Here is a 20,265-nt window from a genome sequence, read left to right as displayed (position 1 = left end):
TCTGTGTGTCTATATCTGTGTGTCTATCTGTGTGTCTGTGTGTGTCTATCTGTGTGTGTCTATATGTGTGTGTCTATATGTGTGTGTCTATCTGTGTGTGTCTATCTGTGTGTCTGTGTCTATCTGTGTGTCTATCTGTGTGTGTGTCTATATGTGTGTGTCTATCTATCTGTGTCTATATCTGTGTGTGTGTCTATCTGTGTGTCTCTGTGTGTGTGTCTCTCTGTGTGTGTCTATCTGTGCGTGTCTATCTGTGCGTGTCTATCTGTGCGTGTGTCTGTGCGTGTGTCTGTGCGTGTGTCTGTGTGTGTGTGTCTCTGTGTGTGTCTGTGTGTCTATATCTGTGTGTCTATATCTGTGTGTCTATCTGTGTGTCTGTGTGTGTCTATATGTGTGTGTCTATATGTGTGTGTCTATCTGTGTGTGTCTATCTGTGTGTCTGTGTCTATCTGTGTGTCTATCTGTGTGTGTGTCTATATGTGTGTGTCTATCTATCTGTGTCTATATCTGTGTGTGTGTCTATCTGTGTGTCTCTGTGTGTGTGTCTCTCTGTGTGTGTCTATCTGTGTGTCTATCTGTGTCTATCTGTGTGTCTATCTGTGTGTGTGTCTATCTGTGTGTATGTGTGTGTATCTGTGTGTGTCTATCTGTGTGTCTATCTGTGTGTGTCTATCTGTGTCTATCTATGTGTGTCTATCTGTGTCTATCTGTGTGTGTCTGTGTGTGTCTATCTGTGTGTGTCTATCTGTGTGTCTATCTGTGTGTAGGTATTTCGAGAGGTGTGTGTCTATCTGTGTCTATATCTGTGTGTGTCTATCTGTGTGTGTCTATCTGTGTGTGTATCTATGTGTCTATCTGTGTGTCTATCTGTGTGTGTCTATCTGTGTGTCTATATCTGTGTGTCTATATCTGTGTGTCTATATCTGTGTGTCTATCTGTGTGTGTGTCTATCTGTGTGTGTGTCTATATGTGTGTGTCTATATGTGTGTGTCTATCTGCGTGTGTGTCTATCTGTGTGTGTCTATCTGCGTGTCTATCTGTGTTTGTCTATCTGTGTGTGTCTATCTGTGTGTCTATCTGTGTGTGTCTATCTGTGTGTCTGTGTCTATCTGTGTGTCTATCTGTGTGTGTGTCTATCTGTGTGTGTGTATCTATCTGTGTCTATATCTGTGTGTGTGTCTATCTGTGTGTCTATCTGTGTGTGTCTCTCTGTGTGTGTCTGTGTGTGTGTCTATCTGTGTGTCTATCTGTGTGTCTATCTGTGTCTATCTGTGTGTCTATCTGTGTGTGTGTCTATCTGTGTGTCTGTGTGTGTCTATCTGTGTGTGTCTATCTGTGTGTGTCTATCTGTCTATCTGTGTGTCTATCTGTGTCTATCTGTGTGTGTAGGCATCTCGAGAGGTGTGTGTCTATCTATGTGTCTATCTGTGTGTCTATCTATGTGTGTGTCTATCTGTGTGTGTCTATCTGTGTGTGTCTATCTGTGTGTATCTATCTGTGTGTCTATCTATGTGTGTGTCTATCTGTGTGTGTCTATCTGTGTGTGTCTATATCTGTGTGTGTGTCTATCTGTGTGTCTATCTGTGTGTGTGTCTCTCTGTGTGTGTCTGTGTGTGTGTCTATCTGTGTGTCTATCTGTGTGTCTATATCTGTGTGTGTCTATCTGTCTATCTGTGTGTCTATCTGTGTCTATCTGTGTGTGTAGGCATCTCGAGAGGTGTGTGTCTATCTATGTGTGTGTCTATCTGTGTGTGTCTATCTGTGTGTGTCTGTGTGTCTCTCTGTGTGTGTCTATCTGTGTGTGTCTATCTGTGTGTGTCTATCTGTGTGTCTATCTGTGTGTCTATCTGTGTGTGTAGGCATCTCGAGAGGCGTGGCGTTTATTCGCTTTGACAAGAAGACTGAGGCAGAGGAAGCGATTCGCCTGTTGAACGGTCACAAGCCTAGCGGAGCTACGGAGCCAATCAGCGTCAAGGTGAATACTACTACTATAGTACTAGTACTACTACTATAGTACTAGTACTACTACTGTAGTACTAGTACTATATAGTACTATAGTAGTACTACTATAGTAGTACTACTACTGTAGTACTACAGCCATTCGCCTGTTGAACGGTCACAAGCCTAGCGGAGCTACGGAGCCAATCAGCGTCAAGGTGAATACTACTACTATAGTACTAGTACTACTACTATAGTACTAGTACTACAGCCATTCGCCTGTTGAACGGTCACAAGCCTAGCGGAGCTACGGAGCCAATCAGCGTCAAGGTGAATACTATTACTATAGTACTAGTACTATAGTAGTACTAGTAGTATAGTACTAGTACTACAGCCATTCGCCTGTTGAACGGTCACAAGCCTAGCGGAGCTACGGAGCCAATCAGCGTCAAGGTGAATACTATTACTATAGTAGTACTAGTACTATAGTAGTACTACTATAGTACTAGTACTACAGCCATTCGCCTGTTGAACGGTCACAAGCCTAGCGGAGCTACGGAGCCAATCAGCGTCAAGGTGAATACTATTACTATAGTAGTACTAGTACTATAGTAGTACTACTATAGTACTAGTACTACAGCCATTCGCCTGTTGAACGGTCACAAGCCTAGCGGAGCTACGGAGCCAATCAGCGTCAAGGTGAATACTACTACTATAGTACTAGTACTACTACTATAGTACTAGTACTACAGCCATTCGCCTGTTGAACGGTCACAAGCCTAGCGGAGCTACGGAGCCAATCAGCGTCAAGGTGAATACTACTACTATAGTACTAGTACTACTACTATAGTACTAGTACTACAGCCATTCGCCTGTTGAACGGACACAAGCCTAGCGGAGCTACGGAGCCAATCAGCGTCAAGGTGAATACTACTACTATAGTACTAGTACTACTACTATAGTACTAGTACTACAGCCATTCGCCTGTTGAACGGTCACAAGCCTAGCGGGGCGACGGAGCCAATCAGCGTCAAGGTGAATACTACTACTATAGTACTAGTACTACTATAGTACTAGTACTACAGCCATTCGCCTGTTGAACGGACACAAGCCTAGCGGGGCGACGGAGCCAATCAGCGTCAAGGTGAATACTACTACTATAGTAGTACTAGTACTATAGTAGTACTACTATAGTACTAGTACTACAGCCATTCGCCTGTTGAACGGACACAAGCCTAGCGGAGCTACGGAGCCAATCAGCGTCAAGGTGAATACTATTACTATAGTAGTACTAGTACTATAGTAGTACTACTATAGTACTAGTACTACAGCCATTCGCCTGTTGAACGGTCACAAGCCTAGCGGAGCTACGGAGCCAATCAGCGTCAAGGTGAATACTATTACTATAGTAGTACTAGTACTATAGTAGTACTACTATAGTACTAGTACTACAGCCATTCGCCTGTTGAACGGACACAAGCCTAGCGGAGCTACGGAGCCAATCAGCGTCAAGGTGAATACTATTACTATAGTAGTACTAGTACTATAGTAGTACTACTATAGTACTAGTACTACAGCCATTCGCCTGTTGAACGGTCACAAGCCTAGCGGAGCTACGGAGCCAATCAGCGTCAAGGTGAATACTATTACTGTAGTACTAGTACTACTATAGTAGTACTATAGTAGTACTACTATAGTACTAGTACTACAGCCATTCGCCTGTTGAACGGACACAAGCCTAGCGGAGCTACGGAGCCAATCAGCGTCAAGGTGAATACTATTACTATAGTAGTACTAGTACTATAGTAGTACTACTATAGTACTAGTACTACAGCCATTCGCCTGTTGAACGGACACAAGCCTAGCGGAGCTACGGAGCCAATCAGCGTCAAGGTGAATACTACTACTGTAGTAGTACTAGTACTATAGTAGTAGTACTACTATAGTACTAGTACTACAGCCATTCGCCTGTTGAACGGTCACAAGCCTAGCGGAGCTACGGAGCCAATCAGCGTCAAGGTGAATACTATTACTATAGTAGTACTAGTACTATAGTAGTACTACTACTACTATAGTACTAGTACTACAGCCATTCGCCTGTTGAACGGACACAAGCCTAGCGGAGCTACGGAGCCAATCAGCGTCAAGGTGAATACTATTACTATAGTAGTACTAGTACTATAGTAGTACTACTATAGTACTAGTACTACAGCCATTCGCCTGTTGAACGGTCACAAGCCTAGCGGAGCTACGGAGCCAATCAGCGTCAAGGTGAATACTACTACTATAGTACTAGTACTACTATAGTACTAGTACTATAGTAGTAGTACTACTATAGTACTAGTACTACAGCCATTCGCCTGTTGAACGGTCACAAGCCTAGCGGAGCTACGGAGCCAATCAGCGTCAAGGTGAATACTACTACTATAGTACTAGTACTACTATAGTACTAGTACTATAGTAGTAGTACTACTATAGTAGTAGTACTACAGCCATTCGCCTGTTGAACGGTCACAAGCCTAGCGGAGCTACGGAGCCAATCAGCGTCAAGGTGAATACTACTACTATAGTACTAGTACTATAGTAGTACTACTATAGTACTAGTACTACAGCCATTCGCCTGTTGAACGGACACAAGCCTAGCGGAGCTACGGAGCCAATCAGCGTCAAGGTGAATACTACTACTGTAGTACTAGTACTATAGTAGTAGTACTACTATAGTACTAGTACTACAGCCATTCGCCTGTTGAACGGTCACAAGCCTAGCGGAGCTACGGAGCCAATCAGCGTCAAGGTGAATACTACTACTGTAGTACTAGTACTATAGTAGTAGTACTACTATAGTACTAGTACTACAGCCATTCGCCTGTTGAACGGTCACAAGCCTAGCGGAGCTACGGAGCCAATCAGCGTCAAGGTGAATACTACTACTATAGTACTAGTACTACTATAGTACTAGTACTATAGTAGTAGTACTACTATAGTACTAGTACTACAGCCATTCGCCTGTTGAACGGTCACAAGCCTAGCGGAGCTACGGAGCCAATCAGCGTCAAGGTGAATACTACTACTATAGTACTAGTACTATAGTAGTACTAGTATAGTACTAGTACTATAGTAGTACTACTATAGTACTATAGTAGTACTACTATAGTACTAGTACTACAGCCATTCGCCTGTTGAACGGACACAAGCCTAGCGGGGCGACGGAGCCAATCAGCGTCAAGGTGAATACTACTACTGTAGTACTAGTACTATAGTAGTACTAGTATAGTACTAGTACTACAGCCATTCGCCTGTTGAACGGACACAAGCCTAGCGGAGCTACGGAGCCAATCAGCGTCAAGGTGAATACTATTACTGTAGTACTAGTACTACTATAGTACTAGTACTATAGTAGTAGTACTACTATAGTACTAGTACTACAGCCATTCGCCTGTTGAACGGTCACAAGCCTAGCGGAGCTACGGAGCCAATCAGCGTCAAGGTGAATACTACTACTGTAGTACTAGTACTATAGTAGTAGTACTACTATAGTACTAGTACTACAGCCATTCGCCTGTTGAACGGTCACAAGCCTAGCGGAGCTACGGAGCCAATCAGCGTCAAGGTGAATACTACTACTATAGTACTAGTACTACTACTGTAGTACTAGTACTATATAGTACTATAGTAGTACTACTATAGTAGTACTACTACTGTAGTACTACAGCCATTCGCCTGTTGAACGGTCACAAGCCTAGCGGAGCTACGGAGCCAATCAGCGTCAAGGTGAATACTACTACTGTAGTACTAGTACTATAGTAGTACTACTATAGTACTAGTACTACAGCCATTCGCCTGTTGAACGGTCACAAGCCTAGCGGAGCTACGGAGCCAATCAGCGTCAAGGTGAATACTACTACTGTAGTACTAGTACTATAGTAGTAGTACTACTATAGTACTAGTACTACAGCCATTCGCCTGTTGAACGGACACAAGCCTAGCGGAGCTACGGAGCCAATCAGCGTCAAGGTGAATACTACTACTATAGTACTAGTACTACTACTGTAGTACTACAGCCATTCACCTGTTGAACGGTCACAAGCCTAGCGGAGCTACGGAGCCAATCAGCGTCAAGGTGAATACTACTACTATAGTACTAGTACTACTACTGTAGTACTACAGCCATTCGCGTGTTGAACGGTCACAAGCCTAGCGGAGCTACGGAGCCAATCAGCGTCAAGGTGAATACTACTACTATAGTACTAGTACTATAGTAGTACTACTATAGTACTAGTACTACAGCCATTCGCCTGTTGAACGGACACAAGCCTAGCGGAGCTACGGAGCCAATCAGCGTCAAGGTGAATACTATTACTGTAGTACTAGTACTATAGTAGTACTACTATAGTACTAGTACTACAGCCATTCGCCTGTTGAACGGACACAAGCCTAGCGGGGCGACGGAGCCAATCAGCGTCAAGGTGAATACTACTACTATAGTACTAGTACTATAGTAGTACTATAGTACTAGTACTATAGTAGTACTACTATAGTACTAGTACTACAGCCATTCGCCTGTTGAACGGACACAAGCCTAGCGGGGCGACGGAGCCAATCAGCGTCAAGGTGAATACTATTACTATAGTACTAGTACTATAGTAGTACTACTATAGTACTAGTACTACAGCCATTCGCCTGTTGAACGGTCACAAGCCTAGCGGGGCGACGGAGCCAATCAGCGTCAAGGTGAATACTATTACTGTAGTACTAGTACTATAGTAGTACTACTATAGTACTAGTACTATAGTAGTACTACTATAGTACTAATACTATAGTTATAGTACTACTATAGGACTAGTACTACAGCCATTCGCCTGTTGAACGGTCACAAGCCTAGCGGGGCGACGGAGCCAATCAGCGTCAAGGTGAATACTATTACTGTAGTACTAGTACTATAGTAGTGCTAGTACTATAGTAGTACTACTATAGTACTAGTACTATAGTAGTACTACTATAGTACTAGTACTACAGCCATTCGCCTGTTGAACGGTCACAAGCCTAGCGGGGCGACGGAGCCAATCAGCGTCAAGGTGAATACTACTACTGTAGTACTAGTACTATAGTAGCACTACTATAGTACTAGTACTATAGTAGTACTACTATAGTACTAGTACTACAGTAATAGTACTACTATAGTAGTAGTACTACAGCCATTCGCCTGTTGAACGGTCACAAGCCTAGCGGGGCGACGGAGCCAATCAGTGTCAAGGTGAATACTACTACTATACTACTAGTACTATAGTAGTACTACTATAGTACTAGTACTACAGCCATTCGCCTGTTGAACGGACACAAGCCTAGCGGGGCGACGGAGCCAATCAGCGTCAAGGTGAACACTATTACTATAGTACTAGTACTGTAGTACTTGTACTATAGTAGTACTACTACTATAGTACTATTACTATATAGTACTATAGTAGTACTACTATAGTACTAGTACTACAGCCATTCGCCTGTTGAACGGTCACAAGCCTAGCGGAGCTACGGAGCCAATCAGCGTCAAGGTGAATACTATTACTGTAGTATTATACTACTACTATAGTACTAGTACTATATAGTACTATAGTAGTACTACTATAGTACTAGTACTACAGCCATTCGCCTGTTGAACGGTCACAAGCCTAGCGGGGCGACGGAGCCAATCAGCGTCAAGGTGAATACTATTACTGTAGTACTAGTACTATAGTAGTACTACTATAGTACTAGTACTATAGTAGTACTACTATAGTAGTACTATTATAGTACATATATCAAGTAATATATGATGATGTTCCCACTGATGATGCTGCTGCTACCACTGATGATGATGATACCGCTGATGATGATGTTACTGATGATGATGATGTTACTGATGATGATGATGTTACCACTGATGATGCTGCTGATGATGATGATGTTACCGGTGATGATGATGTTGTTCCCACTGATGATGATGTTACCGCTGATGTTACTGATGATGATGTTACCACTGATGATGCTGCTGCTGATGATGATGATGTTACTGATGATGATGTTACCACTGATGATGATGCTGCTGCTGATGATGATGATGTTACTGATGATGATGTTACCACTGATGATGCTGCTACTGCTGCTCCTGATGATGATGTTACTGATGATGATGATGTTACTGATGATGATGATGTTACTGATGATGATGATGTTACTGATGATGATGCTGCTGATGATGATGCTGCTGCTGATGATGATGTTACTGATGATGATGTTACTGATGATGATGTTACTGATGATGATGATGATGTTACTGATGATGATGATGTTACTGATGATGATGCTGCTGCTGATGATGATGTTACTGATGATGATGATGTTACTGATGATGATGTTACTGATGATGATGATGTTACTGATGATGCTGGTGCTGATGATGATGTTACTGATGATGATGTTACTGATGATGATGATGATGTTACTGATGATGATGTTACTGGTGATGATGATGATGATGTTACTGATGATGATGTTACTGGTGATGATGATGATGTTGCTGATGATGATGTTACTGATGATGCTGCAGGTGGCAAGCGCTCCGAATAAAAAGGCATCGCCAACGCTGCTCACACAGATCAACCAAGCGGCTCACAGGCGCTATGGAGGGCCCCTGTACCACCAGGCACAACGATTCCGGTACTCTACACTACACTATACACTACACTACTACACTACTATACACTACACTATACTATACACTACACTATACACTACACACTATACACTACACTACTACACTACACTACTATACACTATACACTACTACACTACACTATACACTACACACTACTATACACTACTACACTACTATACACTACACTACTATACACTATACACTACTATACACTATACACTACACTACTATACTACACTATACACTACTACACTACTATACTACACACTACTATACACTACACTACTACACTATACACTACTACACTATACACTACTACACTATACACTATACACTACACTATACACTACACTACTATACACTACACTATACACTACACTACTATACACTACACTATACACTACACTATACACTACACTACTATACACTACTACACTATACACTACTATACTACACTATACACTACTACACTACTATACTACACACTACTATACACTACACTACTACACTATACACTACAACACTATACACTACTACACTATACACTACTACACTATACACTACACTACTATACACTACACTATACACTACACTACTATACACTACACTATACACTACACTACTATACACTACTACACTATACACTACTACACTATACACTACTATACACTACTACACTATACACTACACTACTATACACTATACACTACTATACACTACACTACTATACACTACTACACTATACACTACACTACACACTACACTATACACTACTACACTATACACTACACTACTACACCACTACACACTACACTACACTATACACTACACTATACACTACACTATACACTACACTATACACTACACTATACACTACTATACACTATACACTACACTACTATACACTACACTACTATACACTACACTACTATACACTACACTATACACTACACTATACACTACTATACTACACTATACACTACTACACTATACACTATACACACCACACAATACACTACACTACACTATACACTACACTATACACTACACTATACACTACACTATACACTACACTATACACTACACTACTACACTACACTACTACACTACACTATACACTACTACTACACTACACTATACACTACACTACTACACACTACTACACTACACTATACACTACACTACTACTACACTACACTATACACTACTACACACTACTACACACTATACACTACTACACTACACTATACACTACACTACTACTACACTACACTATACACTACTACACTACTACTACTACACTATACACTACTACACTATACACTGCTACACTACACTACACACTACACTACTACTACACTACACTACACACTATACACTACACTATACACTACACCACTATACACTACACCACTATACACTACACTACTACACTACACTACAATACTACACTACACTATACACTACTACACTATACACTACTACACTACACTATACACTACTACACTACACTACACACCACACTACTACACTATACACTACTACACTACACTATACACTACACTACTACACTACACTATACACTACACTATACACTACTACACTATACACTACACTATACACTACACTACTACTACTACACTACTACACTACACACTACACTACTACTACACTACACTATACACTACACTACTACACTACACTATACACTACACTATACACTACACTACTACACTACACACTACACTACTACTACACTATACACTACACTACTACACTACTACTACTACACTACACACTACACTACACTATACACTACACTATACACTACTCCCTCCCTCCCCGTGTCTCTCTCTCACCACCCACCCACCCCACAGCTACTCGCCTCTCGGCGACTCGATGGGCGGCCCCGGCTCCTCCCACCACCACCACCACCACCACCACCCCGCTCCTCACCACCACCACCACCCCGCTCCTCACCACCACCACCACCACCCCCAAGCCGCCTCTACCGCCTCAGCCGCCGCTCACCACTCGGTCGCTCACCTCGGAGGAGGAGGAGGAGGAGTGGGAGTGGGAGGAGGAGTGGGAGTAGGAGTGGGAGGGATCACCGGTCCTCACCACTCGTCCAACGCTCACCACCACCACCACCACCACCCAAACGCGGGCGCCTCCGCTCCTCACCACTCGGCCTCCGCTCCTCACCACTCGGCCTCCGCTCCTCACCACCACCACGGAGGAGGAGGCGGTGGAGGCGGTGGAGGAGGAGGCGGTGGAGGCGGTGGTGGAGGGGGAGGCGGTGGAGGATTCTGCCTCTTTGTTTACAACCTCGGACCGGAGGCCGACGAGAGGGTGCTGTGGCAGATGTTTGGGCCCTTCGGTGCAGTGTCCAGCGTCAAGGTGAGTGGTGGTGGTGAGTGGTGGTGAGTGGTGGTGGTGAGGGTGGTGGTGAGTGTGGTGGTGAGTGTGGTGGTGAGTGGTGAGTGTGGTGGTGAGTGTGGTGGTGATGAGAGGGTGCTGTGGCAGATGTTTGGGCCCTTCGGTGCAGTGTCCAGCGTCAAGGTGAGTGGTGGTGGTGAGTGGTGGTGGTGAGTGGTGAGTGTGGTGGTGAGTGTGGTGGTGAGTGTGGTGAGTGTGGTGAGTGTGGTGGTGAGTGTGGTGGTGAGTGGTGGTGAGTGGTGGTGAGTGTGGTGAGTGGTGAGTGGTGAGTGGTGAGTGGTGGTGAGGGGTGGTGAGTGTGGTGGTGAGGGGTGGTGGTGAGTGGTGAGTGTGGTGGTGATGAGAGGGTGCTGTGGCAGATGTTTGGGCCCTTCGGTGCAGTGTCCAGCGTCAAGGTGAGTGGTGGTGGTGAGTGGTGGTGAGTGGTGGTGGTGAGGGTGGTGGTGAGTGTGGTGGTGAGTGTGGTGGTGAGTGGTGAGTGTGGTGGTGAGTGTGGTGGTGATGAGAGGGTGCTGTGGCAGATGTTTGGGCCCTTCGGTGCAGTGTCCAGCGTCAAGGTGAGTGGTGGTGGTGAGTGGTGGTGGTGAGTGGTGAGTGTGGTGGTGAGTGTGGTGGTGAGTGTGGTGAGTGTGGTGAGTGTGGTGGTGAGTGTGGTGGTGAGTGGTGGTGAGTGGTGGTGAGTGTGGTGAGCGTGGTGAGTGGTGGTGGTGAGTGGTGAGTGTGGTGGTGAGTGGTGGTGAGTGTGGTGGTGAGTGTGGTGGTGAGTGGTGGTGAGTGTGGTGGTGAGTGGTGGTGAGTGTGGTGAGTGTGGTGGTGAGTGTGGTGGTGAGTGTGGTGAGTGTGGTGGTGAGTGTGGTGGTGAGTGTGGTGGTGAGTGTGGTGGTGAGTGTGGTGGTGAGTGTGGTGAGTGTGGTGGTGAGTGTGGTGGTGATGAGAGGGTGCTGTGGCAGATGTTTGGGCCCTTCGGTGCAGTGTCCAGCGTCAAGGTGAGTGGTGGTGGTGAGTGGTGGTGAGTGTGGTGGTGAGTGGTGGTGAGTGTGGTGGTGAGTGGTGAGTGTGGTGGTGATGAGAGGGTGCTGTGGCAGATGTTTGGGCCCTTCGGTGCAGTGTCCAGCGTCAAGGTGAGTGGTGGTGGTGGTGAGTGGTGAGTGGTGGTGAGTGTGGTGGTGAGTGTGGTGGTGAGGGTGGTGGTGAGTGTGGTGGTGAGTGTGGTGGTGAGTGGTGGTGAGTGTGGTGGTGAGTGGTGAGTGTGGTGGTGATGAGAGGGTGCTGTGGCAGATGTTTGGGCCCTTCGGTGCAGTGTCCAGCGTCAAGGTGAGTGGTGGTGGTGAGTGGTGAGTGGTGGTGAGTGGTGGTGGTGAGTGGTGGTGAGTGGTGGTGAGGGTGGTGGTGAGTGTGGTGGTGAGTGTGGTGGTGAGTGGTGGTGAGTGTGGTGGTGAGTGGTGAGTGTGGTGGTGATGAGAGGGTGCTGTGGCAGATGTTTGGGCCCTTCGGTGCAGTGTCCAGCGTCAAGGTGAGCGTGGTGGTGAGTGTGGTGAGTGGTGGTGAGTGGTGGTGAGTGTGGTGGTGAGTGGTGGTGAGTGGTGGTGAGTGTGGTGGTGAGTGTGGTGGTGAGTGTGGTGGTGAGTGTGGTGGTGAGTGTGGTGAGTGTGGTGAGTGTGGTGGTGAGTGTGGTGGTGAGTGTGGTGAGTGGTGGTGAGTGGTGGTGAGGGTGGTGAGTGTGGTGGTGAGGGTGGTGAGTGGTGGTGAGGGTGGTGGTGGTGAGGGTGAGTGTGGTGGTGAGTGTGGTGGTGGTGGTGAGTGTGGTGGTGGTGGTGAGTGTGGTGGTGATGAGGGTGGTGGTGAGGGTGGTGGTGAGGGTGGTGGTGAGGGTGAGTCTGGTGGTGAGTGTGGTGGTGAGTGGTGGTGAGTGTGGTGGTGGTGAGTGTGGTGGTGGTGAGTGTGGTGGTGGTGAGTGTGGTGGTGAGTGTAGTGGTGGTGAGTGTAGTGGTGGTGAGTGTGGTGGTGAGTGTGGTGGTGAGTGTAGTGGTGGTGAGTGTGGTGGTGAGTGTAGTGGTGGTGAGTGTGGTGGTGGTGAGTGTGGTGGTGGTGAGTGTGGTGGTGAGTGTGGTGGTGGTGAGTGTGGTGGTGGTGAGTGTAGTGGTGGTGAGTGTAGTGGTGGTGAGTGTGGTGGTGGTGAGTGTGGTGGTGAGTGTAGTGGTGGTGAGTGTGGTGGTGGTGAGTGTGGTGGTGGTGAGTGTGGTGGTGGTGAGTGTGGTGGTGAGTGTGGTGCTGGTGGTGAGTGTGGTGCTGGTGGTGAGTGTGGTGCTGGTGGTGAGTGTGGTGGTGATGAGGGTGGTGGTGAGGGTGGTGGTGAGGGTGGTGGTGAGTGTGGTGGTGAGTGTGGTGGTGAGTGTGGTGGTGAGTGTAGTGGTGGTGAGTGTGGTGGTGGTGAGTGTGGTGGTGAGTGTGGTGGTGGTGAGTGTGGTGGTGGTGAGTGTGGTGGTGAGTGTAGTGGTGGTGAGTGTGGTGGTGAGTGTAGTGGTGGTGAGTGTGGTGGTGAGTGTGGTGGTGGTGAGTGTGGTGGTGGTGAGTGTGGTGGTGAGTGTGGTGGTGGTGAGTGTGGTGGTGGTGAGTGTGGTGGTGAGTGTAGTGGTGGTGAGTGTGGTGGTGAGTGTAGTGGTGGTGAGTGTGGTGGTGAGTGTAGTGGTGGTGAGTGTGGTGGTGAGTGTAGTGGTGGTGAGTGTGGTGGTGAGTGTGGTGGTGGTGAGTGTGGTGGTGGTGAGTGTGGTGGTGGTGAGTGGTGGTGAGGGTGGTGGTGAGTGTGGTGGTGAGTGTGGTGGTGAGTGGTGGTGAGTGTGGTGGTGGTGAGTGTGGTGGTGGTGAGTGTGGTGGTGGTGAGTGTGGTGGTGGTGAGTGTGGTGGTGGTGAGTGTAGTGGTGGTGAGTGTAGTGGTGGTGAGTGTAGTGGTGGTGAGTGTGGTGGTGGTGAGTGTGGTGGTGAGTGTAGTGGTGGTGAGTGTGGTGGTGAGTGTAGTGGTGGTGAGTGTGGTGGTGGTGAGTGTGGTGGTGAGTGTGGTGGTGGTGAGTGTGGTGGTGGTGAGTGTGGTGGTGAGTGTGGTGGTGGTGAGTGTGGTGGTGAGTGTGGTGGTGGTGAGTGTGGTGGTGGTGAGTGTGGTGGTGAGTGTGGTGGTGGTGAGTGTGGTGGTGGTGAGTGTGGTGGTGGTGAGTGTGGTGGTGAGTGTAGTGGTGGTGAGTGTGGTGGTGAGTGTAGTGGTGGTGAGTGTGGTGGTGAGTGTGGTGGTGGTGAGTGTGGTGGTGGTGAGTGTGGTGGTGAGTGTGGTGGTGGTGAGTGTGGTGGTGGTGAGTGTGGTGGTGGTGAGTGTGGTGGTGAGTGTAGTGGTGGTGAGTGTGGTGGTGAGTGTAGTGGTGGTGAGTGTGGTGGTGAGTGTAGTGGTGGTGAGTGTGGTGGTGAGTGTAGTGGTGGTGAGTGTGGTGGTGGTGAGTGTGGTGGTGGTGAGTGTGGTGCTGGTGGTGAGTGTGGTGATGAGGGTGGTGGTGAGGGTGGTGGTGAGGGTGGTGGTGAGGGTGAGTGTGGTGGTGGTGAGTGTGGTGGTGGTGAGTGTGGTGGTGGTGAGGGTGGTGGTGAGGGTGGTGGTGAGTGTGGTGGTGAGTGTGGTGGTGAGTGGTGGTGAGTGTGGTGGTGGTGAGTGTGGTGGTGGTGAGTGTGGTGGTGGTGAGTGTGGTGGTGGTGAGTGTGGTGGTGGTGAGTGTAGTGGTGGTGAGTGTAGTGGTGGTGAGTGTGGTGGTGAGTGTGGTGGTGAGTGTAGTGGTGGTGAGTGTGGTGGTGAGTGTAGTGGTGGTGAGTGTGGTGGTGGTGAGTGTGGTGGTGAGTGTGGTGGTGGTGAGTGTGGTGGTGGTGAGTGTGGTGGTGAGTGTAGTGGTGGTGAGTGTGGTGGTGAGTGTAGTGGTGGTGAGTGTGGTGGTGGTGAGTGTGGTGGTGAGTGTGGTGGTGGTGAGTGTAGTGGTGGTGAGTGTGGTGGTGAGTGTAGTGGTGGTGAGTGTGGTGGTGAGTGTAGTGGTGGTGAGTGTGGTGGTGAGTGTGGTGGTGGTGAGTGTGGTGGTGGTGAGTGTGGTGGTGGTGAGTGTGGTGGTGGTGAGTGTGGTGCTGGTGGTGAGTGTGGTGGTGATGAGGGTGGTGGTGAGGGTGGTGGTGAGGGTGGTGGTGAGGGTGAGTGTGGTGGTGGTGAGTGTGGTGGTGGTGAGTGTGGTGGTGGTGAGTGTGGTGGTGAGTGGTGGTGAGTGTGGTGGTGGTGAGTGTGGTGGTGGTGAGTGTGGTGGTGGTGAGTGTGGTGGTGGTGAGTGTGGTGGTGAGTGTAGTGGTGGTGAGTGTAGTGGTGGTGAGTGTGGTGGTGAGTGTGGTGGTGAGTGTGGTGGTGGTGAGTGTGGTGGTGGTGAGTGTGGTGGTGGTGAGTGTGGTGGTGGTGAGTGTGGTGGTGAGTGTAGTGGTGGTGAGTGTGGTGGTGAGTGTAGTGGTGGTGAGTGTGGTGGTGAGTGTAGTGGTGGTGAGTGTGGTGGTGAGTGTAGTGGTGGTGAGTGTGGTGGTGGTGAGTGTGGTGGTGGTGAGTGTGGTGGTGGTGAGTGTAGTGGTGGTGAGTGTGGTGGTGGTGAGTGTGGTGGTGGTGAGTGTGGTGGTGGTGAGTGTGGTGGTGGTGAGTGTGGTGGTGGTGAGTGTGGTGGTGAGTGTAGTGGTGGTGGTGGTGAGTGTGGTGGTGGTGAGTGTGGTGGTGGTGAGTGTGGTGGTGGTGGTGAGTGTGGTGGTGGTGAGTGTGGTGGTGAGTGTGGTGGTGGTGAGTGTGGTGGTGAGTGTAGTGGTGGTGAGTGTGGTGGTGGTGGTGAGTGTGGAGGTGGTGAGTGTGGTGCTGGTGGTGAGTGTGGTGGTGGTGGTGAGTGTGGAGGTGGTGAGTGTGGTGGTGGTGTTGGTGAGTGTGGTGGTGAGTGTGGTGGTGAGTGTGGTGGTGATGGTGGTGATGGTGATGGTGGTGAGTGTGGTGGTGAGTGTGGTGGTGAGTGTGGTGGTGGTGGTGAGTGTGGAGGTGGTGAGTGTGGTGGTGGTGTTGGTGAGTGTGGTGGTGAGTGTGGTGGTGAGTGTGGTGGTGATGGTGGTGATGGTGATGGTGGTGAGTGTGGTGGTGAGTGTGGTGGTGGTGGTGGTGAGTGTGGTGGTGCTGGTGGTGAGTGTGGTGGTGGTGAGGGTGGTGGTGGTGGTGAGTGTGGTGGTGAGTAGTTGTGAGAGAGTGGTGAGTGTGGTGCTGGTGGTGAGTGTGGAGGTGGTGAGTGTGGTGCTGGTGGTGAGTGTGGTGGTGAGTGTGGTGGTGAGTAGTTGTGAGAGAGTGGTGAGTGTACTGGTGGTGAGTGTGGTGGTGAGTAGTTGTGAGAGAGTGGTGAGTGTACTGGTGGTGAGTGTGGTGGTGGTGAGTGTGGTGGTGAGTGTGGTGGTGAGTGTACTGGTGGTGAGTGTGGTGGTGGTGAGTAGTTGTGAGAGAGTGGTGAGTGTACTGGTGGTGAGTGTGGTGGTGAGTAGTTGTGAGAGAGTGGTGAGTGTACTGGTGGTGAGTGTGGTGGTGAGTAGTTGTGAGAGAGTGGTGAGTGTACTGGTGGTGAGTGTGGTGGTGAGTGTGGTGGTGAGTGTGGTGGTGAGTAGTTGTGAGAGAGTGGTGAGTGTACTGGTGGTGAGTGTGGTGGTGAGTAGTTGTGAGAGAGTGCTGTGGAAGATGTTTGGTCCGTTGCGGTGTCAAGCGTCAAGGTGAGCGGGGCTGGTGAGGTAGATGGGACACTCAGAGACTCACAGAGACACACAGAGACACACAGAGACTCACAGAGACACTCGGAGACTCGCAGAGACACACAGAGAGAGACAGAGACACACAGAGACACACAGAGACTCACAGAGACTCACAGAGACACAGAGACACACAGAGAGACACAGTTAAAGACACAGAGACACACACAGAGACTCACAGAGACACACAGACACAGAAACACACAGAGACACACAGAGACACACAGAGACTCACAGAGACACACAGAGACACACAGAGAGACACAGTTAAAGACACAGAGACACACACAGAGACACACACAGAGACTCACAGAGACACACAGACACAGAGACACACAGAGACTCACACAGAGACTCACAGAGACACACAGAGACACAGAAACACAGAGAGACACAGAGAGACAGAGACACACAGAGGGACACAGAGACTCACAGAGACTCACGGAGACTCACAGAGAGACACAGAGACACAGAGACACAGAGACTCACAGAGACACTCAGAGACCCACAGAGACCCACAGAGACTCACAGAGAGACACAGACACAGAGAGAGACACAGAGACTCACAGAGAGAGACAGACTCACAGAGACACAGAGATACACAGAGACACAGAGAGACACAGAGACTCACAGAGAGACACAGAGACTCACAGAGAGACACAGAGACACACAGAGAGAGACACAGACTCACAGAGAGACACAGAGACACACAGAGACACACAGACACACAGAGAGAGACAGAGAGACACAGAGACGCAGAGACACACAGAGAGACAGAGAGAGACACAGAGAGAGACACAGAGAGAGACACAGAGAGAGACACAGAGAGAGACACACAGAGAGACACAGAGAGAGACACAGACACACAGAGAGACACGCAGAGACACAGAGAGACACAGAGACTCAGAGAGACACAGAGAGACACAGAGAGACACAGAGAGACACAGAGACTCACAGGGACTCACAGAGACACTCACAGAGACACTCACGGAGACACGCAGAGACCCATTTCTCTGTCTCTGTGTCTCTCTCACTGTGTCTGTGTCTCTGTGTCTCTCTCTGTCTCTCTGTCTCTATGTCTGTCTCTCTCTGTCTCTGTCTCTCTCGCTGTGTCTCTGTGTCTCTCTCACTGTCTCTCTCGCTGTGTCTCTGTGTCTCTCTCACTGTGTCTCTCTCACTGTGTCTCTCTCACTGTGTCTCTCTCGCTGTGTCTCTGTGTCTCTCTCACTGTGTCTCTCTCGCTGTGTCTCTGTGTCTCTCTCACTGTGTCTCTCTCGCTGTGTCTCTGTCTCTGTGTCTCTCTCACTGTGTCTCTGTGTCTCTCTCGCTGTGTCTCTCTCACTCTCTCACTGTGTCTCTGTGTCTCTCTCGCTGTGTCTCTGTCTCTGTCTCTCTCGCTGTGTTTCTGTCTCTGTGTCTCTCTCGCTGTGTCTCTCTCTCTGTGTCTCTCTCGCTGTGTCTCTGTGTCTCTCTCGCTGTGTCTCTCTCGCTGTGTCTCTCTCGCTGTGTCTCTGTCTCTGTGTCTCTCTCACTGTGTCTCTCTCACTGTGTCACTGTGTCTCTCTCACTGTGTCTCTTTCTCTGTGTGTCTCTCTGTCTCTGTGTCTCTCTGTGTCTCTGTCTTTGTGTGTCTCTGTGTCTCGCTCACTCTCTCTCTGTGTCTCTCTCGCTGTGTCTCTGTCTCTGTGTGTCTCTGTGTCTCTCTCTCTGTGTCTCTGTCTCTGTGTGTCTCTGTGTCTCGCTCACTCTCTCGCTGTGTCTCTGTCTCTGTGTGTTTCTGTGTCTCTCTCGCTGTGTTTCTGTCTCTGTGTCTCTGTCTCTGTGTGTCTCTCTGTCTCTGTGTCTCTCTGTGTCTCTGTCTTTGTGTGTCTCTGTCTCTGTGTCTCTCTCGCTGTGTCTCTCTCACTGTGTCTCTGTGTCTCTCTCACTGTGTCTCTGTCTCTGTGTGTCTCTCTGTCTCTGTGTCTCTCTGTGTCTCTGTCTTTGTGTGTCTCTGTGTCTCGCTCACTCTCTCTCTGTGTCTCTCTCGCTGTGTCTCTGTGTCTCTCTCTCTGTGTCTCTGTCTCTGTGTGTCTCTGTGTCTCGCTCACTCTCTCGCTGTGTCTCTGTGTCTCTCTCTCTGTGTCTCTGTCTCTGTGTGTCTCTGTGTCTCGCTCACTCTCTCGCTGTGTCTCTGTCTCTGTGTGTCTCTGTGTCTCTCTCGCTGTGTTTCTGTTTCTGTGTCTCTCTCGCTGTGTCTCTCTCACTGTGTCTCTCTCACTGTGTCTCTCTCACTGTGTCTCTCACTGTGTCTCTCTGTGTCTCTGTGTCTCTCTCACTGTGTGTCTCTGTGTCTCTCTCGCTGTGTCTCTGTCTCTGTGTCTCTCTCGCTGTGTCTCTGTCTCTCTCACTGTGTCTCTCTCACTGTGTCTCTCTCACTGTGTCTTTCTCACTGTGTCTCTCACTGTGTCTCTCTGTGTCTCTGTGTCTCTCTCACTGTGTGTCTCTGTGTCTCTCTCGCTGTGTCTCTGTCTCTGTGTCTCTCTCGCTGTGTCTCTGTCTCTCTCACTGTGTCTCTCTCACTGTGTCTCTCTCACTGTGTCTCTCACTGTGTCTCTCTGTGTCTCTGTGTCTCTCTCACTGTGTGTCTCTGTGTCTCTCTCGCTGTGTCTCTCTGTCTCTGTGTCTCTCTCGCTGTGTCTCTCTCACTGTGTCTCTCTCGCTGTGTCTCTCTCGCTTTGTCTCTGTGTGTCTCTGTGTCTCGCTCACTCTCTCTGTGTGTCTCTGTCTCTGTGTGTCTCTCTGTCTCTCTGTCTCTCTCGCTGTGTCTCTGTCTCTGTGTGTCTCTGTGTCTCTCTCTCTGTCTCTCTCTCTGTGTCTCTCGCTGTGTCTCTGTCTCTGTGTGTCTCTCTGTCTCTCTTGCTGTGTCTCTCTCACTGTGTCTCTCTCACTGTGTCTCTCTGTGTCTCTGTGTCTCTCTCTCTCTGTGTCTCTGTCTCCGTGTGTCTCTCTGTCTCTCTCTCTGTCTCTCTCTCTGTGTCTCTGTCTCTGTGTGTCTCTCTGTCTCTCTGTCTCTCTCGCTGTGTCTCTGTCTCTGTGTCTCTCTGTCTCTGTGTGTCTCTCTGTCTCTGTGTCTCTCTCGCTGTGTCTCTCTCGCTGTGTCTCTCTCGCTGTGTCTTTGTCTCTGTGTCTCTCTGTCTCTGTGTCTCTCTGTCTCTGTGTCTCTCTCGCTGTGTCTCTCTCACTGTGTCTCTGTGTCTCTCTCACTCTCGCTGTGTCTCTGTCTCTGTGTCTCTCACTGTCTCTCTCTGTCTCTCTGTGTCTCTCTCACTGTGTCTCTCTCACTGTGTCTCTCTGTGTCTCTGTGTCTCTCTCTCTCTGTGTATCTGTCTCCGTGT

General features: G+C 48.7%; 1 protein-coding gene across 2 annotated transcripts in view; it reads left to right on the top strand.

The window, feature by feature from the left end:
- Positions 1 to 20,265, top strand: part of LOC116937998 (ELAV-like protein 1) — a 45,066-nt gene that overhangs the window by 19,709 nt on the left and 5,092 nt on the right. For both annotated transcript variants that reach the window (XR_012931863.1, XM_076059252.1), the window contains exons 5-7: positions 1,860 to 1,975; positions 8,522 to 8,631; positions 10,507 to 11,029. Coding sequence is in view for 1 of the 2 variants with exons in the window: in XM_076059252.1 (XP_075915367.1) it covers positions 1,860 to 1,975; positions 8,522 to 8,631; positions 10,507 to 11,029 (749 nt within the window). In the remaining variant the exon portion in view is untranslated. The remainder of the gene's footprint in view (positions 1 to 1,859; positions 1,976 to 8,521; positions 8,632 to 10,506; positions 11,030 to 20,265) is intronic.

The sequence above is a fragment of the Petromyzon marinus genome, assembly GCF_048934315.1.
Source record: "Petromyzon marinus isolate PM22_M1 ecotype Great Lakes invasive population chromosome 85 unlocalized genomic scaffold, UKy_Petmar_22M1.pri1.0 chr85_unloc.1, whole genome shotgun sequence".
In the NCBI taxonomy this organism is placed as follows: domain Eukaryota; kingdom Metazoa; phylum Chordata; class Hyperoartia; order Petromyzontiformes; family Petromyzontidae; genus Petromyzon; species Petromyzon marinus.
Note: the sequence above shows the minus strand (reverse complement) of the source record. Positions and strands in the feature narration are given on the sequence as shown.